The 26,184-nt window shown below is 42.3% G+C and overlaps 1 protein-coding gene across 5 annotated transcripts in view; it reads left to right on the top strand.

Moving 5' to 3' along the window:
* Nucleotides 1-25,822, top strand: part of ppp1r12a (protein phosphatase 1, regulatory subunit 12A) — a 39,707-nt gene extending 13,885 nt beyond the window's left edge. Inside the window, exons 2-27 of one of the 5 annotated variants that reach the window (XM_053863107.1) lie at nucleotides 2,907-3,037; nucleotides 6,678-6,796; nucleotides 9,388-9,547; nucleotides 10,556-10,700; nucleotides 10,775-10,849; nucleotides 10,921-11,012; nucleotides 11,177-11,334; nucleotides 11,459-11,580; nucleotides 13,368-13,592; nucleotides 13,678-13,769; nucleotides 13,947-14,063; nucleotides 14,442-14,594; nucleotides 15,050-15,205; nucleotides 15,363-15,530; nucleotides 16,585-16,675; nucleotides 17,303-17,482; nucleotides 17,562-17,721; nucleotides 18,426-18,547; nucleotides 18,639-18,704; nucleotides 19,760-19,776; nucleotides 19,853-19,973; nucleotides 20,505-20,609; nucleotides 20,688-20,735; nucleotides 20,848-20,881; nucleotides 21,338-21,388; nucleotides 24,407-25,822. In XM_053863107.1, coding sequence (XP_053719082.1) covers nucleotides 2,907-3,037; nucleotides 6,678-6,796; nucleotides 9,388-9,547; nucleotides 10,556-10,700; nucleotides 10,775-10,849; nucleotides 10,921-11,012; nucleotides 11,177-11,334; nucleotides 11,459-11,580; nucleotides 13,368-13,592; nucleotides 13,678-13,769; nucleotides 13,947-14,063; nucleotides 14,442-14,594; nucleotides 15,050-15,205; nucleotides 15,363-15,530; nucleotides 16,585-16,675; nucleotides 17,303-17,482; nucleotides 17,562-17,721; nucleotides 18,426-18,547; nucleotides 18,639-18,704; nucleotides 19,760-19,776; nucleotides 19,853-19,973; nucleotides 20,505-20,609; nucleotides 20,688-20,735; nucleotides 20,848-20,881; nucleotides 21,338-21,369 — 2,889 coding nt within the window. In that variant the 3' untranslated portion in view covers nucleotides 21,370-21,388; nucleotides 24,407-25,822. The other 4 variants (XM_053863108.1, XM_053863106.1, XM_053863105.1 and 1 more) reach the window with 4 other exon arrangements.
* Nucleotides 25,823-26,184: the final 362 nt, after the last annotated feature.

Genomic DNA, 26,184 nt, shown 5'->3' with positions numbered 1-26,184 from the left:
TTATTTTTTTTATACACTTTAAAAAAAACAAAAAAACTTGCTGTTAACCAATGTAGCAAGTTCTCGTGAGCCTGTGCACCGGAGTGCTGTTTGAGTCTGCTGTGTTTCTGCGTTGTATAACACAGTTAAGGTCTTTATTACTACACTCTTCTTAGTTAAAATCACTTTCAGCTTAAGTCCCACTTCCTCGTCAGCCCATATTAGCTGATGTGTCCTGTCCTGTCTTTCCAACATTGTTATTTTGTTACGAATGTTTTGATATGATATTGGCGACTTGGCTGTCGCATGTGCAGTGTGCTGTTTTTTAGTGATTTCCAAAAAAATACACTGCCACTCACTGACCAGGCATAGTGACTGCAACACTGCGTCAAGGTGTGAAGTTTCTTGTATCCAGCGCTTTTTAGTGGTGCCCTTGCCTTGATGTCTAATGTCTAAAACACCATACCAAGACAAGGCTAGTTCATTTCAATCGGTTATCACTTTAGCTATACTGTTTTTATGTTCAAAATTAACCATGAACAGGAGGCTGTGTGTGCTGTCTTTAAATGGACTTAATCTCATGTCTCTGAAAGGAATTTTGGGTCTTTCCGCTATGCTTTTGATTGGCTTTGATATGCCCTTCTTTTTCCTGAGTCTGCTGTTTTTGATCATTTCATTGGACTTCATCAGTTTTTAAGCTTGCATCCTCTGTTGTGACATCTGATTCTATTTGGTTGTGACTTCCGACCCGATCCCGACACTTGAATTTGGATACCTGTCGAGACCAATATTCCTCTGATTCAGTACTCGAGCTTAATTGGCTGTTTTTTCACTGTTATTGTTGATTGTGCACTACTTGTAAAACCACTGTCGGAAGTCAGGAAACGGTGAAATCCTGACAACTGTAAAAACGTTATCCTGAAAACAAATGTGCAACTCTGAAGGTTTCACACCAACGCATTTGATTTTCAATGAATCTAAGACAGATGTAGAAAGTGAATGGATACAAGACCTTGCTTCATTTGTTTAGCAAAATGCCATCCTCTCTAAATCCATTTTGCGAGTGACGTCGGACAGACATCTGACTAATTTGACTTATATTTACTAATATTTGACTAATTTGAGGAGACGCTGCACTCTTCGTTCACGTGCTGCAAAGCCTTGCTTAACTGTTTCGCGGTCTAACATCTGCATTGCAAATGATGGAAATCATATTGAACATGTTCTATGTATAAAGAGTTGTATTCATATTGATGATGTTTTTAGTTGTATTTTTATTTATGCGTCGATACTTGAAGGTTGAAAGTTTTTTTAAATTCTTTTTCGTCTCTTGAATGAGGCTTTCAACAATCGATCGCTGCTCACTTTAATGAAAGAGTAGATAAAAAATTTGCTTATATTTCCTATAAACTCAATGGATGTTGTCAAATGAGCACTACTCTGTAGTCTGCTGTTACTGTCGTGAAATCATGACTTATAGAGAGAAACAGTGTGGCAGTGACATCATCATTTTCAGAAAAGGTGCAACATTAAAGATGGGGACACAGATCCAACGCCATAAAGTGTACTCACTCCAGAACCCCATCTCACATTGTGATGGAGAGTCTGTCTGATTTTCTTCCTTAATTTTGCATTAAGAGTTTGTGTTTAAGGTGAATGGAGAAAATAGTGTGAAATATTTATCCAAATTTGAAGTTTTTTTTATTGTTTATTTTTCACATTCTGAATTCTGCTCCAGTCCCCATGTGAGCAGCACCTTCTGCATTATTAATCATTTATATATATATATAACTCCAAACCAAATGATTGGATATAAGGTTGTTTACAACTCCTGAAGCACGATGAATGGTCACAAGGCAGAAAGGAAATATTAATTGAAAACGATGAATTAAAAAGACTCTCGTTGCTGCACAAGGCATGCGTCAATCTTCTTAAGGGGGTCGTTTCCATTCCTGGAATCAGAACCAGAGAGAACTTTTGAGGAGATAAGTGAGGCACAAATGACTCTCTGGACAGTTTTCAAATGTGAAAGTAGTTCATTAGCTGTTAGATTTTATTATGACAAGTTGGAAACCTTCTCAAGAGTTGTTTTTCTTTGCACGAGTTCTCAACTTAAGACATATATTATACATAAATGTAGTGGTATTAATAGTGTATATGTCACTCACTGCTTTCCATGTATACAAAGAGTTGGATTTCTCTACAGCTAGTGTGGAAGCTATGTAATGGAATACGCTAACTTTTTACTCATTTGTGCTACTGAAGTCCATCTGCTCATTGAAAAACTCTTGCTCGCATCCACTACACACATTGACAGATAAGCCTGGTGAGGCCTTTTCAGGCACTCTGCTACCCTGGCCATCTAAGGCATTGTAAACAGCCCAAATTTGGACACGGATTCCAGCCCGATAGACATGTGCCCTGAACGTGAGGCCACTTGGTGTTCGTACATGTGTGTTTCTCTTGTCAGTGCTGCTGTTGACTTAGCAACGCTGGGAGATCACTGGAGGGATGGGTTGAACAGGATACTTAAACAGACAGTACAGGAAATGTTTCTTCTATGAAGCCTTACTTGGAGTAATTGGCAAAAACATATGGCTTCAAAGCAATGATAATATAAACACGCCAAAGCGGAAAATGTATGATTTCCATATTATCAATGTCACCTCTATGGTATGTAACAGGGCTGTGAAAATGTTTTTTAATTTTTTTAATCTAACAAAATTTTCTCAGGACATGGATTTCTCAGCACCTTTCCTAGGAATTTCTGCAAGTTTCTGTGACTGTTCAAAACTTTTTCTGTGTAAGCAATTTTCAGCAATAACACACTCCATCACACTGCCTGTTGTGTCCATACTCAGGATGTGTTAATAGGCGGATGATGCTGCATCTGTCCTTGGCCTTATTCTTTTTCTTTTGTCTTGCAGGCATGCATAGATGATAACGTAGACATGGTAACTTTCCTTGTGGAGCATGGAGCCGGCATCAACCAGCCTGACAATGAGGGCTGGATACCCCTCCACGCCGCAGCCTCCTGTGGCTACCTGGACATAGCTGAGTAAGTGTTACCTCTATGAATACATTTGTTAAAAGTGAATTGATATATTCAGGGATTACTGATCCAAAATCCAATGAGTTGTTTGCAACTTGTTTGTGACTCTCACTGGTATTTCAATGGCAACCAAGTTGAAGGCCAAAAACCTAAAGAGGAAATGATGTGTGTCTTGCTTACTAGATCCTGTGAGATTTGTCACTGATGTTGTGTAAGATGTGAGCTGGTGTTTAACCATCTCTTGAGAGTTTTTTGCTTTTGCCTATAGATTTTTTATATGATCCCTTTTATGAAGAACTAGAGTGCTGAACTGAAATGTAAAATGACAAAGCAGCAATTTGCACACTTCAGTCAGACATTCCAACTGATCAAATTTGACCCAGGTGTATAGCATCCAATGAAATTTTGTGGACTGTTTCAGTTGTGCTTTTGTTCCCTTTATGGTACATCAACTGTTATAGAGTGGAACAAGCACTGCAGTGTTATCAGGGAATATTTAAACAAGCATAAGCAGCTGTGTTAGCTCACTGTTCTTCCGATTGGAAGCCCTCCGCAACCCTGTCTCTGCAACTGCTACCACCACCTGGCAAGAAATCAACCCTTACTCGAGTCTTTGACTGAGGATGAGGTCTTGCGCGCGTTAATTTTTAAAATAATTGGAATATTACCTTTAATGACAGCAAGTAGGACCACAGTCATGTAGGTAAGATCCAAAATAAGGAGAGCATACGCTCCAATCAGGAAGAGGCAAGCAACTGAAATGTAACTATAGTGTACCATGTTGAGGGAAGTCATCACTGACTGCTTTCAAGTGGCGTTCGGCCCTAATGAGGAAGGCCTGACTCTTTCCGCAGCTTTTATTGGGAGCAGATGAAGTCAAGATGATGAAAGGTTAAAGAGGTTCTAAACCCACACCACAGTAGAGACGACATTAAACAAGCTCTTCTGTGAATAAATATATTGCAAAACTTTCTGAAGCAATGTAATGAAATCTTCAGTTGTGCCTTCATTCTGTCCTTAACTTGATTGTCAACCTCAGCCAGTTGGTGCTGGATTATTGCCAGTTTGTCTGTCGTAGATCGACCTGAGTTTTGAGGAGAACTATAATGTGCAGAAAATAGTAATTCCATATAAAGATGTGAGACTTGATTCTCACTTCCCGGGATACAATCAACTTGAAGTAAAGTACAATAGCAGCTGATACTAAAATTGCACTTAAATCGCTGTAAATGCAGGACACGGCCCTCATGCTATTGTTTTAGGGAGGTCAGATGTTGTCTTGGGCCACTGCGCGCATCTTTGTTAGTCATGGCTTTCATGCTCGACTGCCACCTTCTTGTTGTAACGTGTAAAAACTAATTTACTCTCGTCTCAAAGTATTTCCTCAACCAAAAGTCAAATGTCAAAACCTCTTGTGTGTACTTGTTTTTAATTATGGCTGGTGAACATGGTCTGCGGCAGCGCTGCATGTCAGTTATGCTTATTCATGCAAACATTTATCACCCAAATTTCCAGTTAATTGTCACTTATTATGCCTGGCCTCTGAATAGTGACCAAATACTGTACTATAGTGTTGGCATATTTTTTTAACTGCTTGCAAGAGCTTGTAAATAAATCCACATCGTTGAAAAGCAGATTTCTGCTGCTTGTCCAAGAAATCCATGTATCCATCCCTCTATCCTCTTCTGCTTATCCGTTGCCGGGTCACGGGGGCAGCAGCTTCAGAAGGCCACGCCAAAATCCCTTCTTCCGGTCAACATCAACCAACTCCAACTGGGGCATCCCAAGACGCTCCCGGCCAGTGTAGAGATATAGGGCAGTTTCACACTCCAGGCGACAACATTGAAATTGGAAACAACATGTACAGCACGACCCTACGCAAAAATGCCTGGCAGTAAAGGGTCTGATCGCTGTCTGGGCGCACAACATCGTTCAAAAAACAACTTCTCAAACTCCCAGAACACTGTGGTGTGAAACCTCAGCAGCGCGTCACGTCTTTTCGCCTATGCTAGGCTGATGAACATCTGCTCTTATTGAGAGGGTTGCTGAAATGAATAATGCTGCGCTCTACAGTAACAGTTTTCACTGCTGTGATCTCGCAGCTGCGGAGCATGAGGACAGCGAAGAGTAAGGACGCCGATTTTTCCCAAGTTACTGAAGATTTTGGATCTGTCCTTCAATGATTAAAATCTTCTCGATTGTTAGAAATCTCTGATTTTGTTCAACCTGTTGTGAGAGCAGTGTGGATCAATCGGTCCGTATTACGCAGGTTGTTATTTCCTCGAAAAATAAACTTAAAATAAACACTCTTTCGTGTTTAGTTTTGGCTGTGATACCCCACATTCTGTTCCAGACGTTGCGTAGGTCCGTCATCAGTTAATATCTGGGGTGACGCCGACTCGTCGTGTTAAGAATTGACATAGAAATAAGGTGGTCAATGATGAGCTGATGGTGGTAAATAGGTTGTCGCCCAGCAGACGACGACTTCCTTGAGACGTGCTTCGTTGTGGGTGACAAACCAGCTCTTGTGCGCAGAGCGCCGCCAGCTGGGGAGACATCGCCTGAGGCACGGGAGGGGGCGAATCAGACTCAGGCCACCCGAGACAGTACCCGCAGTGTGAAACCGCCCATAATCCCTCCACCTGGTCTTTGGTCGGTCTGGCGTCTCACACCTTGAGCAACACCAGAGAAAGAAAAAGTCAAGCCCCTACCAAAGAGCTGGGTTCCAGAACCCAAGTTGTGTGTGGAAGTGAGCCCCACCAGATCTGACTGGTTACGCTCCACCTCCCGCACTAACTCAGGCTCCTTACCCCACAGTGTGGTGATTTTCCATGCTTAGCCTGACCGCTCATCAGGGACCTGTTAGCAATGAATGACCCTACAAGGAACACTAAGCTCCTGACAACGTAGCCCCCTGAATCACTTAGGTACACAAAGCCCCCCACTCCAATAAGGTGATGGTCATGTGTGAGCGTCCGAGACATCTTCCTGACATAATCCCCATAACTGCTTGTCAAATTGGTTTAGGCATTTATCTATCAACACTCAAACACAGCAGCTAAAAACTTGTGTCAAAGCCTAGTAGAATGCTGTAAGTTCTTCATTAGCCCTCACATTTATTTGCTGAATCATCGACGTTATCACTTATTCACTGTGGTGATGGAGTAGCTTGTATAACAAAAAGAAACAGATGACTGCCTCCTTAAACAATCTTTTTTACGTGGCCTACAAGAAGCTGTAACAGAACCATCCGACTGGAGGAAATCTAATTCTTATTGATTATTCATTTCAGTCCTAGTCTTGGATGAGCATGCAGAAATCTCTCCTGCGCCATTTAATCCTCTGTTTTGTTCAGATATCTTGACATCTTTCGCTTTTTAATACAGTTGACTTATAATATATACTTACACTTTTATACTTTTACAATGATCACCTATGCTTTTTGATATTCAGTCCTTGGGTGTGGTTTGTTCAGTTAGTAGACACAAGTTTTATACCTTTCATCACTATTTGTCTTCCGCCTGATGTGTGATGAAAAGTCAATAAAAGCTGCGCCTCAAGGACATATCACTTTCTTAAGTTTCAACTATTGTACATTTAGTTTGTTCTGCTCAAAGATAACAGTTCTTTGTGTTTGTCGTTGCAGGTATCTTATAAGCCAGGGTGCAAATGTTGGTGTGGTGAACAGTGAAGGTGAGACTCCTCTAGACATTGCTGAGGAGGAGGCTATGGAAGAACTCCTACAGAATGAGATCAACAGACAAGGTAGAGCAAACCTGTGGTAGAATGACTCTTTAAGATCCCAGTCATTTGTGTCTGGTGTCTCCATTATTTAATTACAGCGACCTTATTGTTGAAATGCAATTTTTCCATTCCCGTCTGCTGTCACTTATTGGTCTTATTATATCCTGCCGACTAGAGATATTCTGTTTATGTATGAGACTTGTGATCTGTGTGTCTGAATTCCTTTCCAAAAAGAATTAAGCCAGTCCTTACGTAATCTTGTGGGAATATTGTGTAATTGCACAATGGAGGCTTATAATAGTGTGGCTATATGTGCCTGTGTGAGATTAGGGGCCTGTTTGTATGTCACACATCTACCAGTTTGTTGTTAAATCGGACATGAGTCGACTGTCACCTGCTTTTTTCCATTTGCTTGCACACGCAAAGAAAACTTATGTAATGCACAACGCGTCTGCGGCTATGATGTGTGCATTCATGTGATCATCTGAAAGTGAAAAGTCAGGTGTTTCTATTTATGGAAGAGACTCTTGTGATGCTGACACACCCGCTGTGTCTGTCAGGGGCCCCTCACTGTCCTGTTTCATGACCCTGGGCTGGAGAGCTGCATCTTAATCCATATACGTGTGAGCGGTGGGTGCGGAGTGAATCCACACCATTTGTCTCATTTTTTTTCTCATATATATTTGGTGGTGAAGAAGATGGTGAATTTCGCTATATGTATAAAATAATCCAGTGAAGTTGAAAATAAATGGTATATAAACATGGAATTCCCAAATTAAAAACAATTTAGACATCTGATTTTTTCACTGTGTAGTTTAGGTACTCCAAACTTGCAGAGGGCAAATGCAACCAAACAGATTTCACGTCACCCATTTATCTGAAACCTTTTTTGTAACTAATAACAGGATGGTGGTTTAATAATAAATAATAATAATAAAAAAAAACTTGACCTGCGGGCAGGTATGGAAGATCCATCTTTGTGGTGGAGGTAACAGCAGTGTTATGCAACGTGCCCTTGTGTAACTCATCTGTCATCTATGTGATTTTGTCCTTTCAAAGAGACACCAGTCTCAAACTTAAACCTTGTTAGCAGAGAGGGTCAGCTGTGGTCCTGACTTAATCAAATACCCATGCTGCCTGCTCATACCCCTGCTTCACTTTTTCAATTGGTTTGTTCTCGCCCTGAGCTCAATAACTGCTGTTGAGACAAAAATAATATACAGCTGTCCTGCTCTTCTTTGTATTGGTTTTTCTGTTGCCTCTGCCCGCCATACCGCAGGTGTGGTATGAAACAACCCCTTTTCCTTTTTTGGTCTGATGAACCATCTCTTTATCATGTCACTGTTCAGGTAGAAGATGTGCTGTTCTCTTGTAAAAACTCTGCTTTGAATGGCTGCCAGCTCTCCCACTCTGTTCTTTCTGTAGTCCTACTTAGAGGCCATTAGACTGCCTGCTTTTTATAGACACTGTGTAGGCAACTTCCCAAGAGATCACGGGAACTTGCTCTACCTGGCCAGCTCCCATTTCTTCAGCTGGAGCTCAGCTGCACCTCCAAATGCTTGACTTTCCATACTGTCTCAATATCGCTGTCACTATTTTTTAATGTAATATCATCCTAACCTTCCCATTGGAAACTGTTGCACTCTACATTATGTAGTGTAATCCTTTAATGTCTTAATATTACTTTAATCACATTTAAAAAAATGTTCTTGTCGGTCCTCTCTATATAGTCTGAAAACAAATATATAGGATGCAATTCCCATCAACCAGCTTTTTTCCCCTCGTAATTCCAAAGCAGGCTTGTCAAGTAAGTTTTTTACTTTGCATTGGTTTTCTCCTTTATCGTTTCCTGTTCAATCCATTCAAAAGAAAGGCAATAATGAAAAAACCAACGGACACACTTGGCCCTGGTTCTTTATTTATTTGAGCTCCTGTCAGGAGATGCTCACTCATGATGGATGGTTGGGTGTGGAAACAGATCTTTGGTATCAGCTGAACCTTTGGTCCCTCCCCAGGGCTCTTCTCCGATCACTGTCTATGTGGTTTGCCACAGTTAACGCTGAGCTGACAATTTGTTGACTCAAGCAACAGTTTGTTTCAGACCATCTCATGTTCCATCCAGGTGTCAACAAGACAATGCGGGTCTGTCTTCATGACTGCCCTACATGCAGCGCACTGCTCACGCACACTGACCCAGTTACCCAACGGCAGCCAGCTCTGTTTCATCTTCAAATGGACATTATTCTGTTGCAAACTCAGTAGTGCAGTTATACCCGTTATTGACAACACCCTTTAGTGTTGACAGACGTCGTAGTTGCTTCTCTGCATTTCAAAACAGGTGGTTGCTGTTTGGGTTGGCTTTTGTTCAAAAGATATTTCATATGAATATTTTTGTTTGGTTTAGCGTTTGTTCAGCAGCATATTTTTTATGTTGTTGTAAACAGTATCAATAACAGTAAAAATAAGTCACTTTGATGCAAATACCTTGCATAACAGATGGTACATCTAAAATATCATGTTCAATGACCTTCAATTTTTTTTTTTTTTCATTTTCACTTGGTATGTTAGCCCCCAACTTTTAATGGTCGTTTAATGCTCCTGCCTTTTTTTAGGAGTGGATATTGAGGCAGCTCGAAAAGAAGAAGAAAGGGTCATGCTTCGGGATGCCCGGCAATGGGTCAACAGTGGCCAGATTCAAGACACCCGGCATGCGAAATCTGGTGGGACCGCACTGCATGTGGCAGCTGCTAAGGGATACGTTGAGGTTTTAAAGTAAGTATTGGTCAGCTTTTTCTTCTTTTTTTGAATTTGTCCAATTTCAACTTGAGCAGATTTCTTGAAAATACAGGTCATGTTTTAGTGAAAAACTACAGTTCAGAACTATAGGACTCCAAAGACAGCCACAATTCAGCTCTCCTTTGTAATAAGCTTAAACAGCCAGATCAGTTGTTTTCCAGTTGATCTCGTGATGGGCCACCATTAAAATCTAACTTGAAAAATGATCAATAAATGGTTGTTTCGTTTTAGACAACCTAATAATCTACAGTGCAGTGCACTCTACAACTCTGTTTTGTGTGCACTCACCTACTCATTTTGAACTTCTGTCTCATTATTCTAAACACAAATCCATGTTTGTTTATAAAACATGTGAAAGACATTGTAAAAAAAAAATATGGTTAAAACTCAATATTATGTCCAAGTGGTCCTAACTCACTGTGACACAGAGGATCCCCAAATGCACTCTTGCAGTCTCGTAAGTGGCAGTTTTGTATTCACCAGGATGTTGCGTAGCATCAGATATTTCTTTTTGTTCATGACAAACATATTGGGCCCCTGCACTTCATCATGTCTCAACGTTATTACAGTTTCAGTTCAGGGTGAAACAAGCTCCTGGTCTATCTGCTCGAGGGGTTGGAGACGAGCTCTCCACTGCCATAGATAGTTCTCAGATGTCAGACCTTCTGTGTGACTGCACAACACAAGACAGGGATCCAATTGTATCTCCCAACACAGCAGTTTTATTAGCTGGAATCTTAAATGTTCTCAAAACATTTCCCAACTTCAATTTGGACTCGGCTGAATACTTTCACGTCATCGCATCGGTCTGGCACAGGTTTACGGTGCTGACGCACTGCTGAAAGCTTGGCAGTCTCTCAAAAGATTAGTTTACAGAATGAAAGCCGACAAAACCCAGTTTTTGCTTACTCTAACGTAACTATTTTTACCTCTCTCCTTGACCCTTCCTTCTCTCCCACCTTCGCTTCTACCTCGACGATACAGGCTTTTAATCCAAGCAGGGTATGATGTAAATATTAAGGACTATGATGGCTGGACTCCTCTACATGCAGCCTCACACTGGGGAAAAGAGGAGGCGTGTCGGATATTGGTGGAGAACTTTTGTGACATGGACCTAATTAATAAAATGGTTTGTATTTTCTCCCTATCCTCCATCTTTCTTTGTATTGTTGTACTATTATGAGATGTTGTAATGTTGCACAGGGCCAGACGGCTTTCGATGTTGCGGATGAAGACGTTCTGGGATATTTAGAAGAACTACAGAAGAAACAGAATTTGGTAAGTCACTGCAGGTGTGGCTCACGTCGATCTGTCCATTTTGGGTTTTTCTGAGTCTAACTTTCTTTCAGCTACTGAGTGAGAAGAAAGATGTCAAAAAATCTCCATTGATAGAAACGACAACAACAGGAGACAACAACCAATCACTAAAGCCCATCAAGAGGTAAAAGCGTTAATGACAATTGCTGGTTAATTACGAGGCAATATTCTGAGGCATTATGAACTCTTGAAATTTTGATCCTTATATTGATAGTAGACACTTCCAGTGGTTTGCGCTTTCTCTTTGCTACTACTAATCAGTGTTTCTGTTGAATTTGAATCCTACAGCAAGGAAACGCTACTGCTGGAACCTGAGAAGACTGCTCCACGCATCGAGACCCTGGAACCAGAGAAGGTGGATGAAGAAGAGGAGGGCAAGAAGGATGAATCAAGCTGCTCCAGTGAGGAAGAGGAGGAGGAAGACTCAGAGTCAGAGACTGAAACGGGTATGCTTTTTGTTTTTTGCTCACTACTCAGTGGTTCCCCTTTTTGTTCAACATATATCTAGCGTTCAGTCTCGACATTGTGGATGCAATAAATGATAGCCTTGTGTTTCCGCCCGCTCCACAGATAAAAGCAAATCTACAGCTGCAGTGAGCAACAGCACGACACCTGCTGCTAACACAATCACGGTGTCATCGCCATCCAGCCCTACAAACCAGATCACGACTCCCACTTCACCATCTAAGAAGGTAAACAACTGATGCCGACCGTCTGCTATGCATAGTTAATAAAAGTTGTGAACAAATTTAAATCTGCAACCGATTTGTGACATAAAACCATTGCGTATTATTTAATCCCGTCCTCCTTACTTAATATAGACTGAGCGATGTCAAGGCAAATTCTCCATTGCGTGCTGCCGCCCTCTGCTGGCTACATGGAGCCAAGCAGAAAAAAATGGGAGCTTGTTGCTTATGCCTTTTTGAAAAATTGCCCAAGTGACTTGTATTTGCTAGTAAAATAATTATTTTCCAGTTATGCTTGTAATTTCTTTGTTTTTGGTTTTCCTGCAATCATTTTGCAGCTTTAAAGCCTACTGCTCACACATCACAATGTCTTCTGTCTAACATCCAAACATTAACAATGCCCGGTTGTTCAACTACCAAACCTTTTGTTGACCATCATCAACTGAGAGCAATAATTTCAGCACCCCTTGTTTGGCAGCAAGCGTTGTGTGGTGTGACTAGGCTGCTTAAATCTGTCCTTTGCTGTAAAATGCATTTCATTTGCTGCTGCTTTATGCTCATTCTGGCTTTTTCTCAATCTATGTCGACCTTCTCCTGTCTTTCTGTCTCCCCCTTCTCTGTCTGTGACTCTTTCATCTGGGCTCTTGGTTGGCTTTAGTTTGATTGTATTACCTCCCCCATGCCTGTGGTGGAGCCAGGCTGTCCTGCATTGTGGCGACAAGGCTTGCGCAAAACTGGCATTTCTCTTGTGCCCAAAAAACTTATGGTGAGGCATTGGTGTGCACCAGAGTCGTACTGTCCTCATACATGCACTTGTGCGCTGACAAACGTAACAGTTCCCTAACTGATCCAGGTGATTCTGGTTGACCACTGACACTCACTCATCGACCCCATGATCAAAACTGTCCCACTTGTGCTCTCACTTTGTGCTTCTGTGTTTCCCAATGCTCGTCATCTTTTTGTCAGACTTTCCATGTTTCCACAATTCACAGAAATGTGACCCAAATTTTGTCTCTTTTCCTGCTTTGATCCACTTCTGCATGTTTCACAAGTAACTGCTGTCATGAGCTGTTAGCTGGGACACCTCATTCTTTCTGGCAAAATATTTGCACCCCCAGGGGCCTTTTCAATGAAAATATGCATGAAATAAAAATCACAATACAGTAGAAAAGTGCCCCTCGATCACTAGAGTAAGACTGAAATATATGACATCTGTTATAGTTTATTTATTAAGATGTGGAGTACGGCAGCACATTAGACCAAAAAGGTAAGATGAAAATCGAGATCCCTGAGGCTTCATATTACAAGTCAGTCTTGAATGACAGGTATTTAGATACATCAATAAAATAGCTGGGGCTATTTTAATGCCAACTTTGCCGCATGATGAAAACAGGCTGCACCCTTTAGCATCTCGTTCTGGTGACCCCTCTCTGTGAAGCTGACGCTACGAGAGATAGTTTCATCTTCAAACACAGCCACAGGTTATAGCCCCTGTGAGAGACAAGACATTTTATCTTTTCGAATATCCCGGCCATAGACACTTCACTCGTTTTTAGTTTTCTTTTAAACGAGCTGTCCAACACTTCTACTACTACTACTTCTTCATGTTCAAAAATCTGGATGTGATTTGGTTTCCTCCTAACTGGCATGTTGTACCATGAAATGTTTGTTCCTGACCTCATTTGTTGAACTCAACAGGATCAATGTGGTATTCGTGAATAAATGTAGTCTCTTTTGTCCACCTTTAATTCAGAAGAAATAATTGACAAAGCTCATATTTCTTCTTACCTCAGACTGTGCAGCCTACAACTAAGGTGTCGACTAAAGTGGAGGATGAGAGGAAGGATGAGTCTCCTTCGTCATGGAGGCTGGGCTTAAGGAAAACCGGAAGCTATGGTGCGCTCGCTGAGATCACAGCTACCAAGGAAGCTCAGCGGGAAAAGGACACAGCGGGGGTGATGCGCTCAGCGTCAAGCCCCAGACTCTCATCCTCGCTGGACAACAAAGACAAAGAAAAGGTTTGTTTTTTCAGTCATTTTATTTCTTTGCTGTGCCCAGGCCACTCTGCAGGTTGTTTATTTTGCATGTTCAACACATGTGCAGGAAAAGGACAAAGGAACACGGCTGGCTTACGTGGCTCCCACCATACCCCGGAGACTGGCCAGCACATCAGATATCGACGAGAAGGAAAACAGGTGACTATAAAAAAAATAAGAGGCGGTTGTAAAGTTATTTGTTTAGCAATATATTCATTGAACAATAAAACGACTCGCACAACTATTGTTGCTGTTCGGTGAATATCCTTATATCCATCTGAATTTGCACCGTCTCTTTTGTGAGGAACTAGTATAAGATCAGCTTGTGTTCCACAGGGACTCTTCTGCTGCTCTGATCCGAAGTGGCTCATACACCCGGCGGCGCTGGGACGATGACCTGAAGAACAGTGAAGGAAGCACCTCGACCAATAGAACCTCTAGCTACCAGCGAAGGTTGGCATCAGTGGTGGTTCCTCCAATCAATATTCTCTAGTTTAGCATGGGAATCGTGAACATGATGCTGCGCTCTTCTGCTGCCAAATGTTGCATGCTTAACAGGTTTCCAGTGCAGACATTTTCACAGGCTATTTACAGAGTATAATCCTCAAGGGCTGCAGTTATGTTGTATGGGCAATCGACATTTGATACAGCCATTTCTAAATGTATTAATTGCTTTTTATTTTTCCAAAATGTCACTTCCCGTATGACTGGAAACCACCAGTTTTGTGTCCAACTAAATGTTTGCATATGATGTATGCGTTTGTGCGTGTATCTGTGTGCACCTCCACTGCTAACATGCCTCTTTCACCCACCCACCTGCCGTCACGCCAGCACGTCCCACACGCTAGCGCTAGGACGGAGTGGCAGCACGCGGGACGTGCCCGCCAAGTCTTCGTCCACCTCCAGCTTGGACCCTAATACCTGTAATACTAAACCCTGGCAGCCACCCACCTCCCACTACCAGTCTTACAGCATTTACCGCAGGTACACCAGCCTCACCTGGGGCGACAAGATCCACACACCCACCTGTCTTCTACTGTCTGTCACGTCTCCATACCTGCATTTAATGAACATAACAGGACTGAAAAGAGCGGTGTTCAGAGTTAACTGGTTCATTTAGCAACGCATGAATGAATTGCTGTGTGAGTAGATGATAGATATTGATTGATGGAGGAATTTGCAGAAGGGCAGACAAAGTTAGTGTTTGTGCCGATGATGAGTGACAAGTATGTCAAGTATGATATTGACTGTGTGTTATATAGATGAGCAATAATCAGTAGATATAGCATTGAACTTTTTAAAGCAAAAATCAGTCATGCAAGTGTCCTCAAGTTATGAGATGAATGAATGTACTGCACACGACTTGACTCACTGTACTCACCCCCTATGTTGCACCGCTTTTGACGGTATGTTCACTCGTCCAACGTATTTTTCTTCAGCGGCTCCTTTGGAAGAAGACATGAAGACTCAAGCTCCTCGACCACCTCCCCCTCTACAACAACCACTACCACCTCCTCATCAGTTACCTCGCCCACTGGCCTCCGTGGCCTGGGCTCCTCCTCCACCCGCACTGGCTCCACCAGTCTCACCAGCAGGTGCGTTGCTTTAGGCAATACTACTTTGGCTGTTTAGCTATACCATATGAGAAATTCAGCTGTCAAAACCACAATTTAATGCACAAAACTGTTAAATGATGATGTCCCTCCTTACTGAATCACTAAAGAATATCTTCTTATTTCTCTGTGTCCTCAGGTACTGGTCAGAAGAGAGTGCAGAGAGGGAAAAGGAAAAAGAGAGGGAGTCTGCTGCAGTTATACCCACAATCAACACTGGCTCCACGACAACAACCACCACATCTACCACTACTTCAACCGGCTTATCGACTATTACCGGCAGCGGCACTGGACCTGAAAGACGCAGGTTTGAAATTTGCCCTCCTTCAATATCAACAGTACATAGATGCCATCACACTCTGTTACCTCCTGTGTGTCTGGGATCAACAGCTCTGTAAACCAGGCTGTTTGTGTATGTGTCTTAGTGAGTGTATGTTTGCACTCGTGTTAAAGGGGACCAAGACTTGACCAGTTCAAGTGCTAGTCTTCCTGTTCCAGAGCAGAAATAAGCCACCTGTCATGGTGGGAGTTGAGTGGGTTGGCTTTGGAGGCCAGACAACGCCGTCGTTTTGCCTCCTTATATGGAACTAGGACAGAAGCTGCACGTTTTCCCTCAAGGCCAAGACACTTCACTCCACTAAATGAGTTCATGCTTCTGTGTGGCCACGAGAATCAGTTTTATTTTTATAAGTCTACTCCCTGAACTTGATACTACAGAAGTGAGTCAGTAACAAAACAGACCAGAGACTAAATATTGAAGGATGAACAAACATCATGAGAGCATGTTTGTCTTTGACCCACCAGGTCCAATTTCTCCAGAGAATGTCAATGTTGTTTTAGAGCATGCCGGTTCTTCAAGTGATTATAGCATCTCTGTAGAAAATGCATTTAATACGTATGCATTTCTTGGTCAAAGTGTTGCATCAGTGCGTTCAGGTTTATTGGCAAATTTTGTTTTTTACAACTTAAGCCATCGCAGTCTCCTTTTTTTGTTCACCAACTTGAACCATGAACATCCAGAGTAACAGAACTTTGTCGATATGGCACTTCATTAAATAATGAAATCAATGCAACACACCAAAACTAGATTCACAGACATCCTTTATTGTGAGGCACGATTATTATACAGCTTTCTTTACACTTTGTACAGTTTTTTTATGACACAGATTTATCATTATCCCTCTGCTGTCTTATGTACAACTTGGATTGTAATTTCTCAACACCCATCATTATTTGTTATCCAACTTGAATGCATATTTTTGTTTGCCTTGTATATCCTAAGCAAATGACACTAGTGGCTTTCAGAGGATTTCCGACATTATATTTCTGCAGCTATTGACTATTTTTCCTTTGTTTTTCAGATCATACTTGACCCCAGTCCGGGATGAAGAATCGGAGTCCCAGAGGAAAGCTCGATCCAGACAGGCCCGGCAGTCCAGAAGGTCCACCCAGGTGAGTAGATTTAGAAGTTTATGCGCTGTGTCTGATCTGGAAAAAAAGGGAAAAAAGAGGTACACTTCAATGCTCAATGCAAAGAGTCATTATTAATTAATCAATCCTGTTCATATAAAACAAAACAAAGCAACCAAAAAAGAAGAAAAAAAACATTATCAGCCCCTTTTTACAGTAGTTTCCATCATTTTGTCATGTGTACCTGTTGGTATACCAATGTCCTGTGGTAAATGTCATATAATATAGTACATAGAAAGGGTATGTGGGAGTGCTCGTGTTTACAGTTGGTGGGATTTGGTGACTTGAGGCTCTGCCATCATCATTCAGAGAAATCAGATTCTGGGAAACTGAAGTTTATGGTTATTTGACTTCATTTGCCTGCGATTTTGGATGTCAAATGACATCTTCAGTCTTAACCAGTACTTTTCAGCGGGCTCTATAGAAACATGAATGTTAATGTAAAGAAAATCAACAGAAGTTGTCAACCGTAAATCCAGGTTAATTTGTAATATCAATATCAAATATTTTTCTGGATTTACTTCTAAATGTTTTGGTCATCTAAAACGTCTGACTGTTTATTTTGAATGTGCCAGCGAAGTTAACTTCATCGTTTTAATCTTGGTGCAGGGTGTCACACTGACTGACCTGCAAGAGGCTGAGAAGACCATTGGAAGGAGTCGCACCCCAAAGACCCGTGAAGAGGAAAAGGAAGAAAAAGAAAAGCAGGACAAGGAGAAGCAGGAGGAGAAGAAGGAGACTGAAACCAAGGAAGACGATTATCGACCAAAGTACCGAAGCTTTGAAGAAGTATGTCGGTCAATGCTGTGGTCATTGTGTTTGTGAAAAAGCTTTAAAATGGAAATTGTCAACACAATAATCCTTGCAGCGCTATCGGACTTCGTCGTCCACGTCAGGCATTTCCTCAGTCAGCACCACCACCCCATCCTACTCCAGCGCCTCATTGTCCTCCAGCTCCCTCAACAGACCCAACAGTCTGACGGGCATCACCTCGTCCTACAGCCGATCCTCCAGGGATACAGAGAAAGGTCAGTCGTATGTAGAATTTTATATTTAGTGGCATCTGCTGGTGGCTCACTGTGGCCAAAGGGAAAATTGGATCGTTTGTTTTTAAACTGAAGTAGCTCTTCTCCTAACAAAGGCTAAAGTCACTGGGACTCACTGTGAAGATACACGCCAGCTGGAGTCAGCGAGAGAAGAAAGCTGTCAGTGTTTCAGCCGCCACCGCTTTTTCTCTCTCTGAACTCCCGCCAAGAGGAGTTATTGTCTCGATTGTGCCATGTGCACTCAATACACTGTCCTGCCCAACCAGAACCCTTTCATTTTTCTGGTTTACCCTTTTGTTTGGACCGCTTAATTGCTATGCCACACAGTGAATGTCAGTGCAAGGATTTTATTTTCCAGTTCCAGTGATGGCAGGCAAATCACGATACTAGCGCTTTCTTTTGTTTACTGGCTTCAAGATTATGGCTCTCATTGTGTTTACAAGAGTCTGAAGGCCACCACACAGTGCTTCCAGCATGGACGAGACCATATTGGAACCCCATTCTGCTTCATCTGAAAGTACTTAATTCTAGATGATGTATGGCATTGCTCTCTGGTAAAACATTTTTTTGTCATTCTTATTGTCCAGGGAGGGAATTTTAAGTTTATCAAGTTCAATTATTGAAGTCCTCATTAAACCCAGATCGTATGTGGTGCATGTTAGATAATAAGATTGTTTGACCTGTAGAAACGGACAAAAAGGAGGAAGAGAAGGAAGGAGATGACAAGTCCCAGCCCCGCTCCATCCGGGATCGCAGGCGGCCCCGCGAAAAGAGGCGCTCCACTGGGGTTTCATTCTGGACTCAGGACGTACGCTGATTGAATTTTTTTTAAGTTTCATGAACGTTCTTTGATCACTCTGAGAGCTCGAGGAACTGTGATTTTTTTTTTTTTTCAACAGGGTGATGAGAATGACCCAGATCAACAGTCAGACTCAGAGGACGGGAGCACCAAAGGAGAGCCCCAGGTACGACATGATCTTCTGCTCTGGTCAGGATTACATGAAACAGACTGTCGTAGCAGCCATTCAAATCCATCGTGTCCAGTTAGACATCTAGCTGATTCCCTCTGCTTTTGAATTTTTTACTCAGTCTAATAAAAGAAGGTCAAGCGGCAACTTTCCTTTGATATTCCCTTGCTGTCAGCTTCTGTGTCCATTTATCCTGACACTGTCGCCAGCCTTTGAATTTCTCCGCACATCCGCTGATTGTCGGGCTGCTGCTATGTGGGTGGCTTTTATTGTCCCAAGAAGAGGAAAAGGAAGTTTAGCTCCCCAGGGTCAGACACTAATGTTAGAATGATCTTTTCTTCCTGTCCAAAGTTTTCACATTTAGCCTCAAAATTGATGATTTACTTGAAAATAATGTTCTTCTCAGTTTCCCCTGGATTCTAACTGTCGCACAATTTGCTCTCACTACATCAGTTGAGTCAGGTTGACTTGAGGTTTCCATTAATAATACTGTAAGTAAAATCAATCAAATACAAGCTGATGTTTACATCACCAACATTAAGTATATGAAGTTTCCTTCATGGTGACTTTTACACTGTTGCCTCTCCAAGGAAAGGTCGCAAACACAGATCACACTGCATTGTTCTATCTATTTCACTGCTGTAACATTGAAGCTGTTTAAGTTGTAGGTAAAAGCGAATTAATTTTGGAGATTTTAGTTTGTTTCTTTTGAATAGCCTACGGCTCCTGCCTACAAATATTTTAAGTCAAATGTCTTGCAGGTTTTCTGATGCTGCTGAAAGTGACTGTTCCCTGTGCTTCTCACACTCAGCTTGAATGTAATTACATAAGTAGATAATTCTCTCTGCATCTTGCATCGTCATGGCTGCTGTCCTGTGTTGATGTTTTTATTGCCTGGAAGGTCCTACAGATATCGGAATCTGAAGTCAGGTTGTATAATCAGGGCCACTGTCAAGGCGTTGCGTGTTGCCGGATAACTGATGTGCTGCTGTGTAAATTTTAGTTTGCTTGTTGAGAGTTTACTGATTCTTCTACTCCTTCCTCTCTTCCAGAGTGACAGATTATCAAGGTGAGTATCACCACCACCACCTTTGTTCTTCCATCTGAAACAAGATGCCTGACAGACACGTTGTTCACTGTTCCAGGAACGAGAGCAGCATGTCATCCTTAGATCGCAATGACTCTCTGTATACCAGGAGTTACGGTGAGAGTCGGAGGCCTTACTCAAGCCGATTGGATCGAGATGACACCACCGACTACAAGAAGGTCAGTTTAGTAGTCGGTTTCCATGTAAATCCATCTCATTCATGTGACATGCCAGAATTTTGATCGCAGACTGTTAAACTGAATCTGTTATTAGTATTTCTTTTACTAACTGAAGGCAAATTTTCGAGGAAGGCTTGTATGTGTTTGCTTAAAAACATGTCTATTGTCCTCCTTCACCACAAACTCATGACACAGGAGAAAGTCTGCTTTTCTTTGTGACGAACAAACATTAATTTGCCATTCAATGTTACAGAATTTTTTTGTTTTCCTGATCAATCCTTAATGTTTGTTATGTTCACTTTATTGTCAAGGGGCAAAGTTTGAACACTAACCATCTTAGGTCATGATATCATCATGCTTTGTTGGTGCTCCAGTTGTTGATGCTTTGATTTCAACTATATGTGCTTTAAGCTTTTGGCCTTTGGTTTGACTCTTGATATAAATGATTATTTCTCAAGCACCGTACCATATGTATGTGTGTGCCTTTTCTTCCTGCTAATGTCTCCATCTTCTGATTGGATTTCTCTGCAGCTCTATGAGCAGATCTTAGCGGAGAACGAGAAGTTGAAGGCTCAGTTACGTGACACGGACCTGGAGCTGGCCGACTTGAAGCTACAACTAGAAAAGGCAACCCAGGTACTCTGGCTTTATAAAGCTCCTTGTCAGAAGAGAATAAGGTTTGCTCAATATACGTGCCTCTTTCTTTCGTTTCAGAGGCAGGAACGCTATGCAGACAGGTCGCAGCTTGAGATGGAGAAAAGGGTAATGACTCGAGTACACTCCCCTGTCCCCCAATAACAGCCTACTCCTCAATAATGTACTTGTTCATCTTAGCTGATGAAGTGTAACAGCATCAACGGGTTTATGTCTTAAGGTAACAAGCAGGCCCCAATATCATCTGGGTGGTGGTATGAACCCGCCTTGAGTTTGTATTTTGTGTCTCTCTGCTGCTGGCTGCCGTTTCACATGTAGCTGCAGTCGAAGACAACTTGCCACCGAGTCACTGCCACCTTCTCTTTCACTTGTGTTCCAACTTCAGAGTGGTCACTGCTGTTAGTGTTTAAGTGAACTGTTTATCGGCGTGCATGTTTGTTTGGAAGCTCCCTCAGTGTGTGTCATTGTTTAAAACTACAGTTTCGATGCAGACTCACTGAATAGAACTTTAAAAATTGAAAACATCCGTCACTGCATATGTAGGTCAGAAGTGGCTGATGCTTGCGGACACCTCACTGAAAATATGTGTGTGTGTCCTTGTGAGCGCGCGTGTGTGTTTCATTCTTACATCCTTACTGTCCTCTATTTTGGGAAAACATACCAATTTATCGTGGCACCCAAAGTTGACCTGTTTTTCCCTTGTTCTGCAGGAAAGAAGGGCTCTAGAAAGGAAGATTTCTGAAATGGAGGAGGAACTCAAGGTATTTACCCACAGACACACGCCTCACTGAAAGCATCCTTTTAGATCACGTTTTAGATTTTATTTTTTCTTTGATGGTTGCGTACTTCCTTGCCAGTTCATCGGCTGTATCAATCTGGATCATCATGAATCTTCTCAGACTGTGGTTCCTTCTTACAGCAGTGCATGTGTTATTTTATAACTGTCTTAGAGCTGTGACATCAAGCCTTATACTTAGACAGGTCATTCATGGAGGAGAAAACTTTTGCTGTGAAACTTCACTGCTGCCAAGACCGGTTTCCAGTAAATAACCAAATCTGTCAAATTTAGGTGTAGTTTCAGATTCAATCTTGCTGTAATTAAGTTATTTCTTCTTTCCTTCTGTGAATGATGATAATTATCTTCATGAACCGGACAATTAAAGTTGTTACAATTTAATCCTAGTCTGGATAGTGTTATACTTTTGGCAAAGCAGCAAAGACCTTGAAGCTGAAATTATATTTGCAATTAACCTTTACTTTGCCTCCAGACGTTTCGTCCAAATGACTTCACTTTTCTTTCGTTATTCTATTCATTTGGGGTATAGAAAGAGTTCATAAATAAGATAACAGAAGGATGCTTGAATATGTATCATTTTACATACAGTGTTGATGGGGTCTGATTGATGGAGTCTATTCTTAACATCAGGAATGGTGTAATATTTGAACATTACATTGAAGCTATATTTCTTCATGACCAGTCGTTCAGTTTCACTCTGACCATATTAGGGCTGACAAATGCAGGAAAGGAGCATCACGAGGTTGGACTTTGCTCAGGTCTGATTTGGAGTCACCTGCAAAGAGCTGACTTGTGTCTTTCCTTGCGATCTGCCTTCTCTGTTGATCTGTTTCATGGATGGCTGCGACTTCATTGTGTGTGATGCTATTTGGTTCAAGTGTTACTACGTTCTAGGGGCGGAAAAAGCCTTTGCTCTTATACAGTATAGAATGCGATACTTAATTTATTACATGCGAAAGTAGTCCACGCGCGCCAGTGTTACTTCTCAGGTCAGCACTTGAAAATCCGCGTCGACAGACTTGTTAAACTTCTCTCGTTTCCTGAGAACTTCCTGAAAGAGTGGCTAGCAAGCGTTCCTCTTCTGACTGAGATAACAAGTGGTGTTTGTGCCTACGATCTTATCAGTGTCATGTTTCCATTCTACCTACAAGCATCACGCTGCATCAAAAGTCTGATCTAATCTCTTCCAAAAATCTCTCCTCATTTTCTAACAGTCTTCTTCCTGTTTCCCCCCTTTTCTCCTTCCTTCATCTGTTGTCCCGTGTTCCATTAATCTCTCTGTCTGTAACATTTTTTTTTCTCTGTCCCACCTTCCTATATCTCTCTTCTTTTTCCCTCTTTTCTTTTGGTTCATGTCCGACCCCTCCTCCCCCTTGCAGAACCTCCCCCAGGTAAAGCAGGTTCAGGCCCTGCGGCAGGTGAAGGAGCGGCTGCAGGCTGAGAACCGGGCCCTGGCCCGAGTGGTGGCGAAGCTCTCGCAGTCCGCCTGCAGCCAGCTACCCACCGTTGATCTCTGATCCACGTCCGTCTGTCCGCCACCTTCACTTCCCCTCCCCCAAATTCCATTCTTCTCATGCTCCATTCGTGCTCTGACCCGCTCACGTAGACAGGCAGGTGTCCAGCCGACCAACCACCGCAGTCTTTCTAACCTCACCCGACTCCCCAGACCTTTTTTGGTTTTCAGATTGGGGAGGGTGTCTTTTCTTTCTACGACAGGACACTTTCCTTTACCAGCCGTTTAAAAGACCCTCCCACGTCAAACCACAGCAGATAATTCATCTGCTCCTCAATGCGATTCGGCTGTAAAAGAAAAGTGTCCCCATTTTGGTGTTTCAGATCTCAGTTTGGCTTGTCTTGGCTTCTGTGCATGAAGTGGCTTTTTATTTTTACCCCACAGTCGCTTTGTCGAACTCAGAGGCGCTGAAACTAAAAACTACAGTCAAAGATGTTGACGCTAGCTACTAAATCAGTGTTGTCAACATTTACTCTCACATGAGCTTCAGTTGTGGCAATGCATTATGGGACTGAGAGGATGAGCGCTTATTACCCCCGGGCCAGAATCATGACGCGAGCCACATCTAAATCAAAGCGGGTCATCTACACTCCAACAGGAAGAGACACTTGTGTCTGTCCAAACCTTTGATGTCGTCTGGTCGTCTTTGATTCCAACTGGCTGCAGACTAGGGCGTGTTCTTGCCTATTTTTGTCACATCAGCCTTCTTCTCAAGCCTGAAATGCAGTGGCTGTCGGAGGCATGAGTTGATACTGGCTTCTTAATGCTTTATGATACTCTTTTTTTTATTTATGTACTAGTGAGTTGAGCTGGCAGTTAAAGGCTTTATATCACCATTCGTATATTCTCTTTCAGTCATAAATCATTACTATAAGACGAAAAACTGTTTCATTGCGTTTACTTTCAGACGGATGCTGACATTTCTCTAAAGCTACATGTTGCTCCTCATTTATTGTTTGTATGTGACACAATGACAACATTTTTATTTTCTGCCGAGAGAAAAAGTGATATCCACCACTGATGACATTTTGATTTCACACATGGCGATAAGATTATATTAGGCCTTCATTAGTCAGAGTGGTGTGAGTGAGTGGTGTTATATGCCTCAGTCTTTGACTCAGATATTGCTCATATTTTTACAAAGAAGGCTTGGACTTTTTCATTATTCAAATGTTGAGCTAGTTTCCTAATTTAGTCAAACTGTATGGCATGATGTGGTGTCATAATGGAGAGGTGGCCCTTGTCAGCAGGTTTGTCCAAACCTGCTGTTGACCTTGAGCCGTGCTGAAGGTTCTGCATGGCTTTGTCGCGACTGGTCTGTGGTGTTCCCGCTTATTTTTCCTCTCCAATCTAAAAAGGAGGAGAAAAATGGTGCAGTGTGATTCGCCTCTCGCCAGTTAACCGACGCGGCCAGCCAGGTCCGGCGCACAGACCCGTCTAAGCTTCCGTCTCCTGTCTCGTCTCTTCCAGATGCTCCCGGACTTGAAAGCCGACAACCAGAGACTAAAGGATGAGAATGGAGCTCTCATTCGAGTCATTAGCAAGCTTTCCAAGTAGAACAGCCAACCCCCTCCTCACTCTTCCTCCGTGCCCCGCCGCCGTCTGCTTCCCTCTAGCGCCCTGTGGCAGTGACTAATGGAATTGCACATTTAGATATTAATTGCAAGAGACATCAGAGACAAGCCTCCTTGTTTCCCGCCACCGCAGCAGCGTCCCACCTCTTCCTAAATTCTGCAGCTGCTGTCCTCGTAGATCCACTGAGTTTACAGAAGTGTTGTGGGCGGGGAAGCCTGAAAACTATATAACCAATAAGCCTTAGATGTACATAAAAAAAAAACCCCACACTCGGCTCTCACAGATTTATCACCTGATTTTATTTGTGCCACAAGTTTTTTTTGTCCCCCCCCCCCTTTTTATTCGACCTTCCATGTAAGTGTTGTGTGCTGTGCGGTTTTTCTTGATCCCACCTGGAAGTGAAAAAAAAAAAAGCCCCTCAACTGCCGCTGGTCGTACAAGACACCCTCCTCTCTCACACACACACACACACACACACACAGACACCACCGTGCACACACACTCTCGCCCCTCCTTCGTTTGTTCCTCCAAGAGGTAAATTCTGGCTTTAGCGACCTGAGGCGGACCTGGTGGAGTTTAAGCTTTCACTGTATGTGCAATATGCATTTTTTTAATGCTTTAATGATGAGTCCCATCACCAGTAGGATTTTTTTTTCACTCTTCCACCGCTTCCTCCTCCTCTCCCCCCCTTTTTTTTCTGTTTGTAGTGTAGTCAGTTTATACTCTCACATTGTTTTAGCAGGTACTGAGTGATACTGTATATACCTGTATGTATTTGTTTGTTGAGACCAGCACATGGCATGCATTTATGGTTTCCCGTCTGTTACTATTAAAAGTATCCAAAATTCCAGCCAACAAAAAGAGTTTTTAATCATTCTTCCTTTTATAGTCCCTTTAATCTGACCGGAGCGATCACTACATTTCACCGTCGTCACACTCAGTGTCTCAGAAGAGTGCTGTTTCTTTCCAGTTTTTTTTAAGTGTTGAAGCCAAGTCACTTGAAAGAGTTAACCCAAATGTCTACATGCACTGTCGACGCCATGTGAGGAGGTTGAAAGTAAATGCCACCGTTCAATATTCCACCTGAACCTTTTATGCATTTCAGTGGCCTTTTAAAGGATGTTTTAGTCAGAGAGGAAAGAAAAGTCACACAGATCTATCTACTCTGGTTTATTTTTTTGTTTTGTTTTTTTTCTTTTCTTTCTCTTTCCCCGTCATCTTGTAAAATAGGTGTGTGGCTTAATGACATGCAAGCTGTGCTGTGACTACAACCACTGAAGAGTTCATTAAAAATAAACTTGTACATTGTAATGTTCTCACGTCTGGTTATTTTGCTGTTGCCGCAGCAGTCCCGGAATCTAACCAGCAGCGTGTTGTATTTCCACACAGCTCAGTTTAATCCTGGATTTGCAGCTTTTCTGACTTGGCTTACAGGTATGTTTAAAATGTGGCGCCTTTCATTTTCATCCTTTCATACAGACAATTGGCAAAATGTGTTCAAACTTGGGCAGCTGGCTCCCTTTCATCAGAGGTCGCAGGTCTGTGGTGACTTGTTTGTCCTTCAGCATTTTCCGTCAGCAGTGAGGTCTGACAAAGCTTCGTGAAGCCTCATCTTGACAGTAGCTGGTGCCCTTGTTCCTAGAAAGGTTGAGGCTTTTGTGTGCCATGTTGGG

The sequence above is a fragment of the Synchiropus splendidus genome, chromosome 4, assembly GCF_027744825.2.
Source record: "Synchiropus splendidus isolate RoL2022-P1 chromosome 4, RoL_Sspl_1.0, whole genome shotgun sequence".
Classification (NCBI taxonomy): Eukaryota; Metazoa; Chordata; class Actinopteri; order Syngnathiformes; family Callionymidae; genus Synchiropus; species Synchiropus splendidus.
Note: the sequence above shows the minus strand (reverse complement) of the source record. Positions and strands in the feature narration are given on the sequence as shown.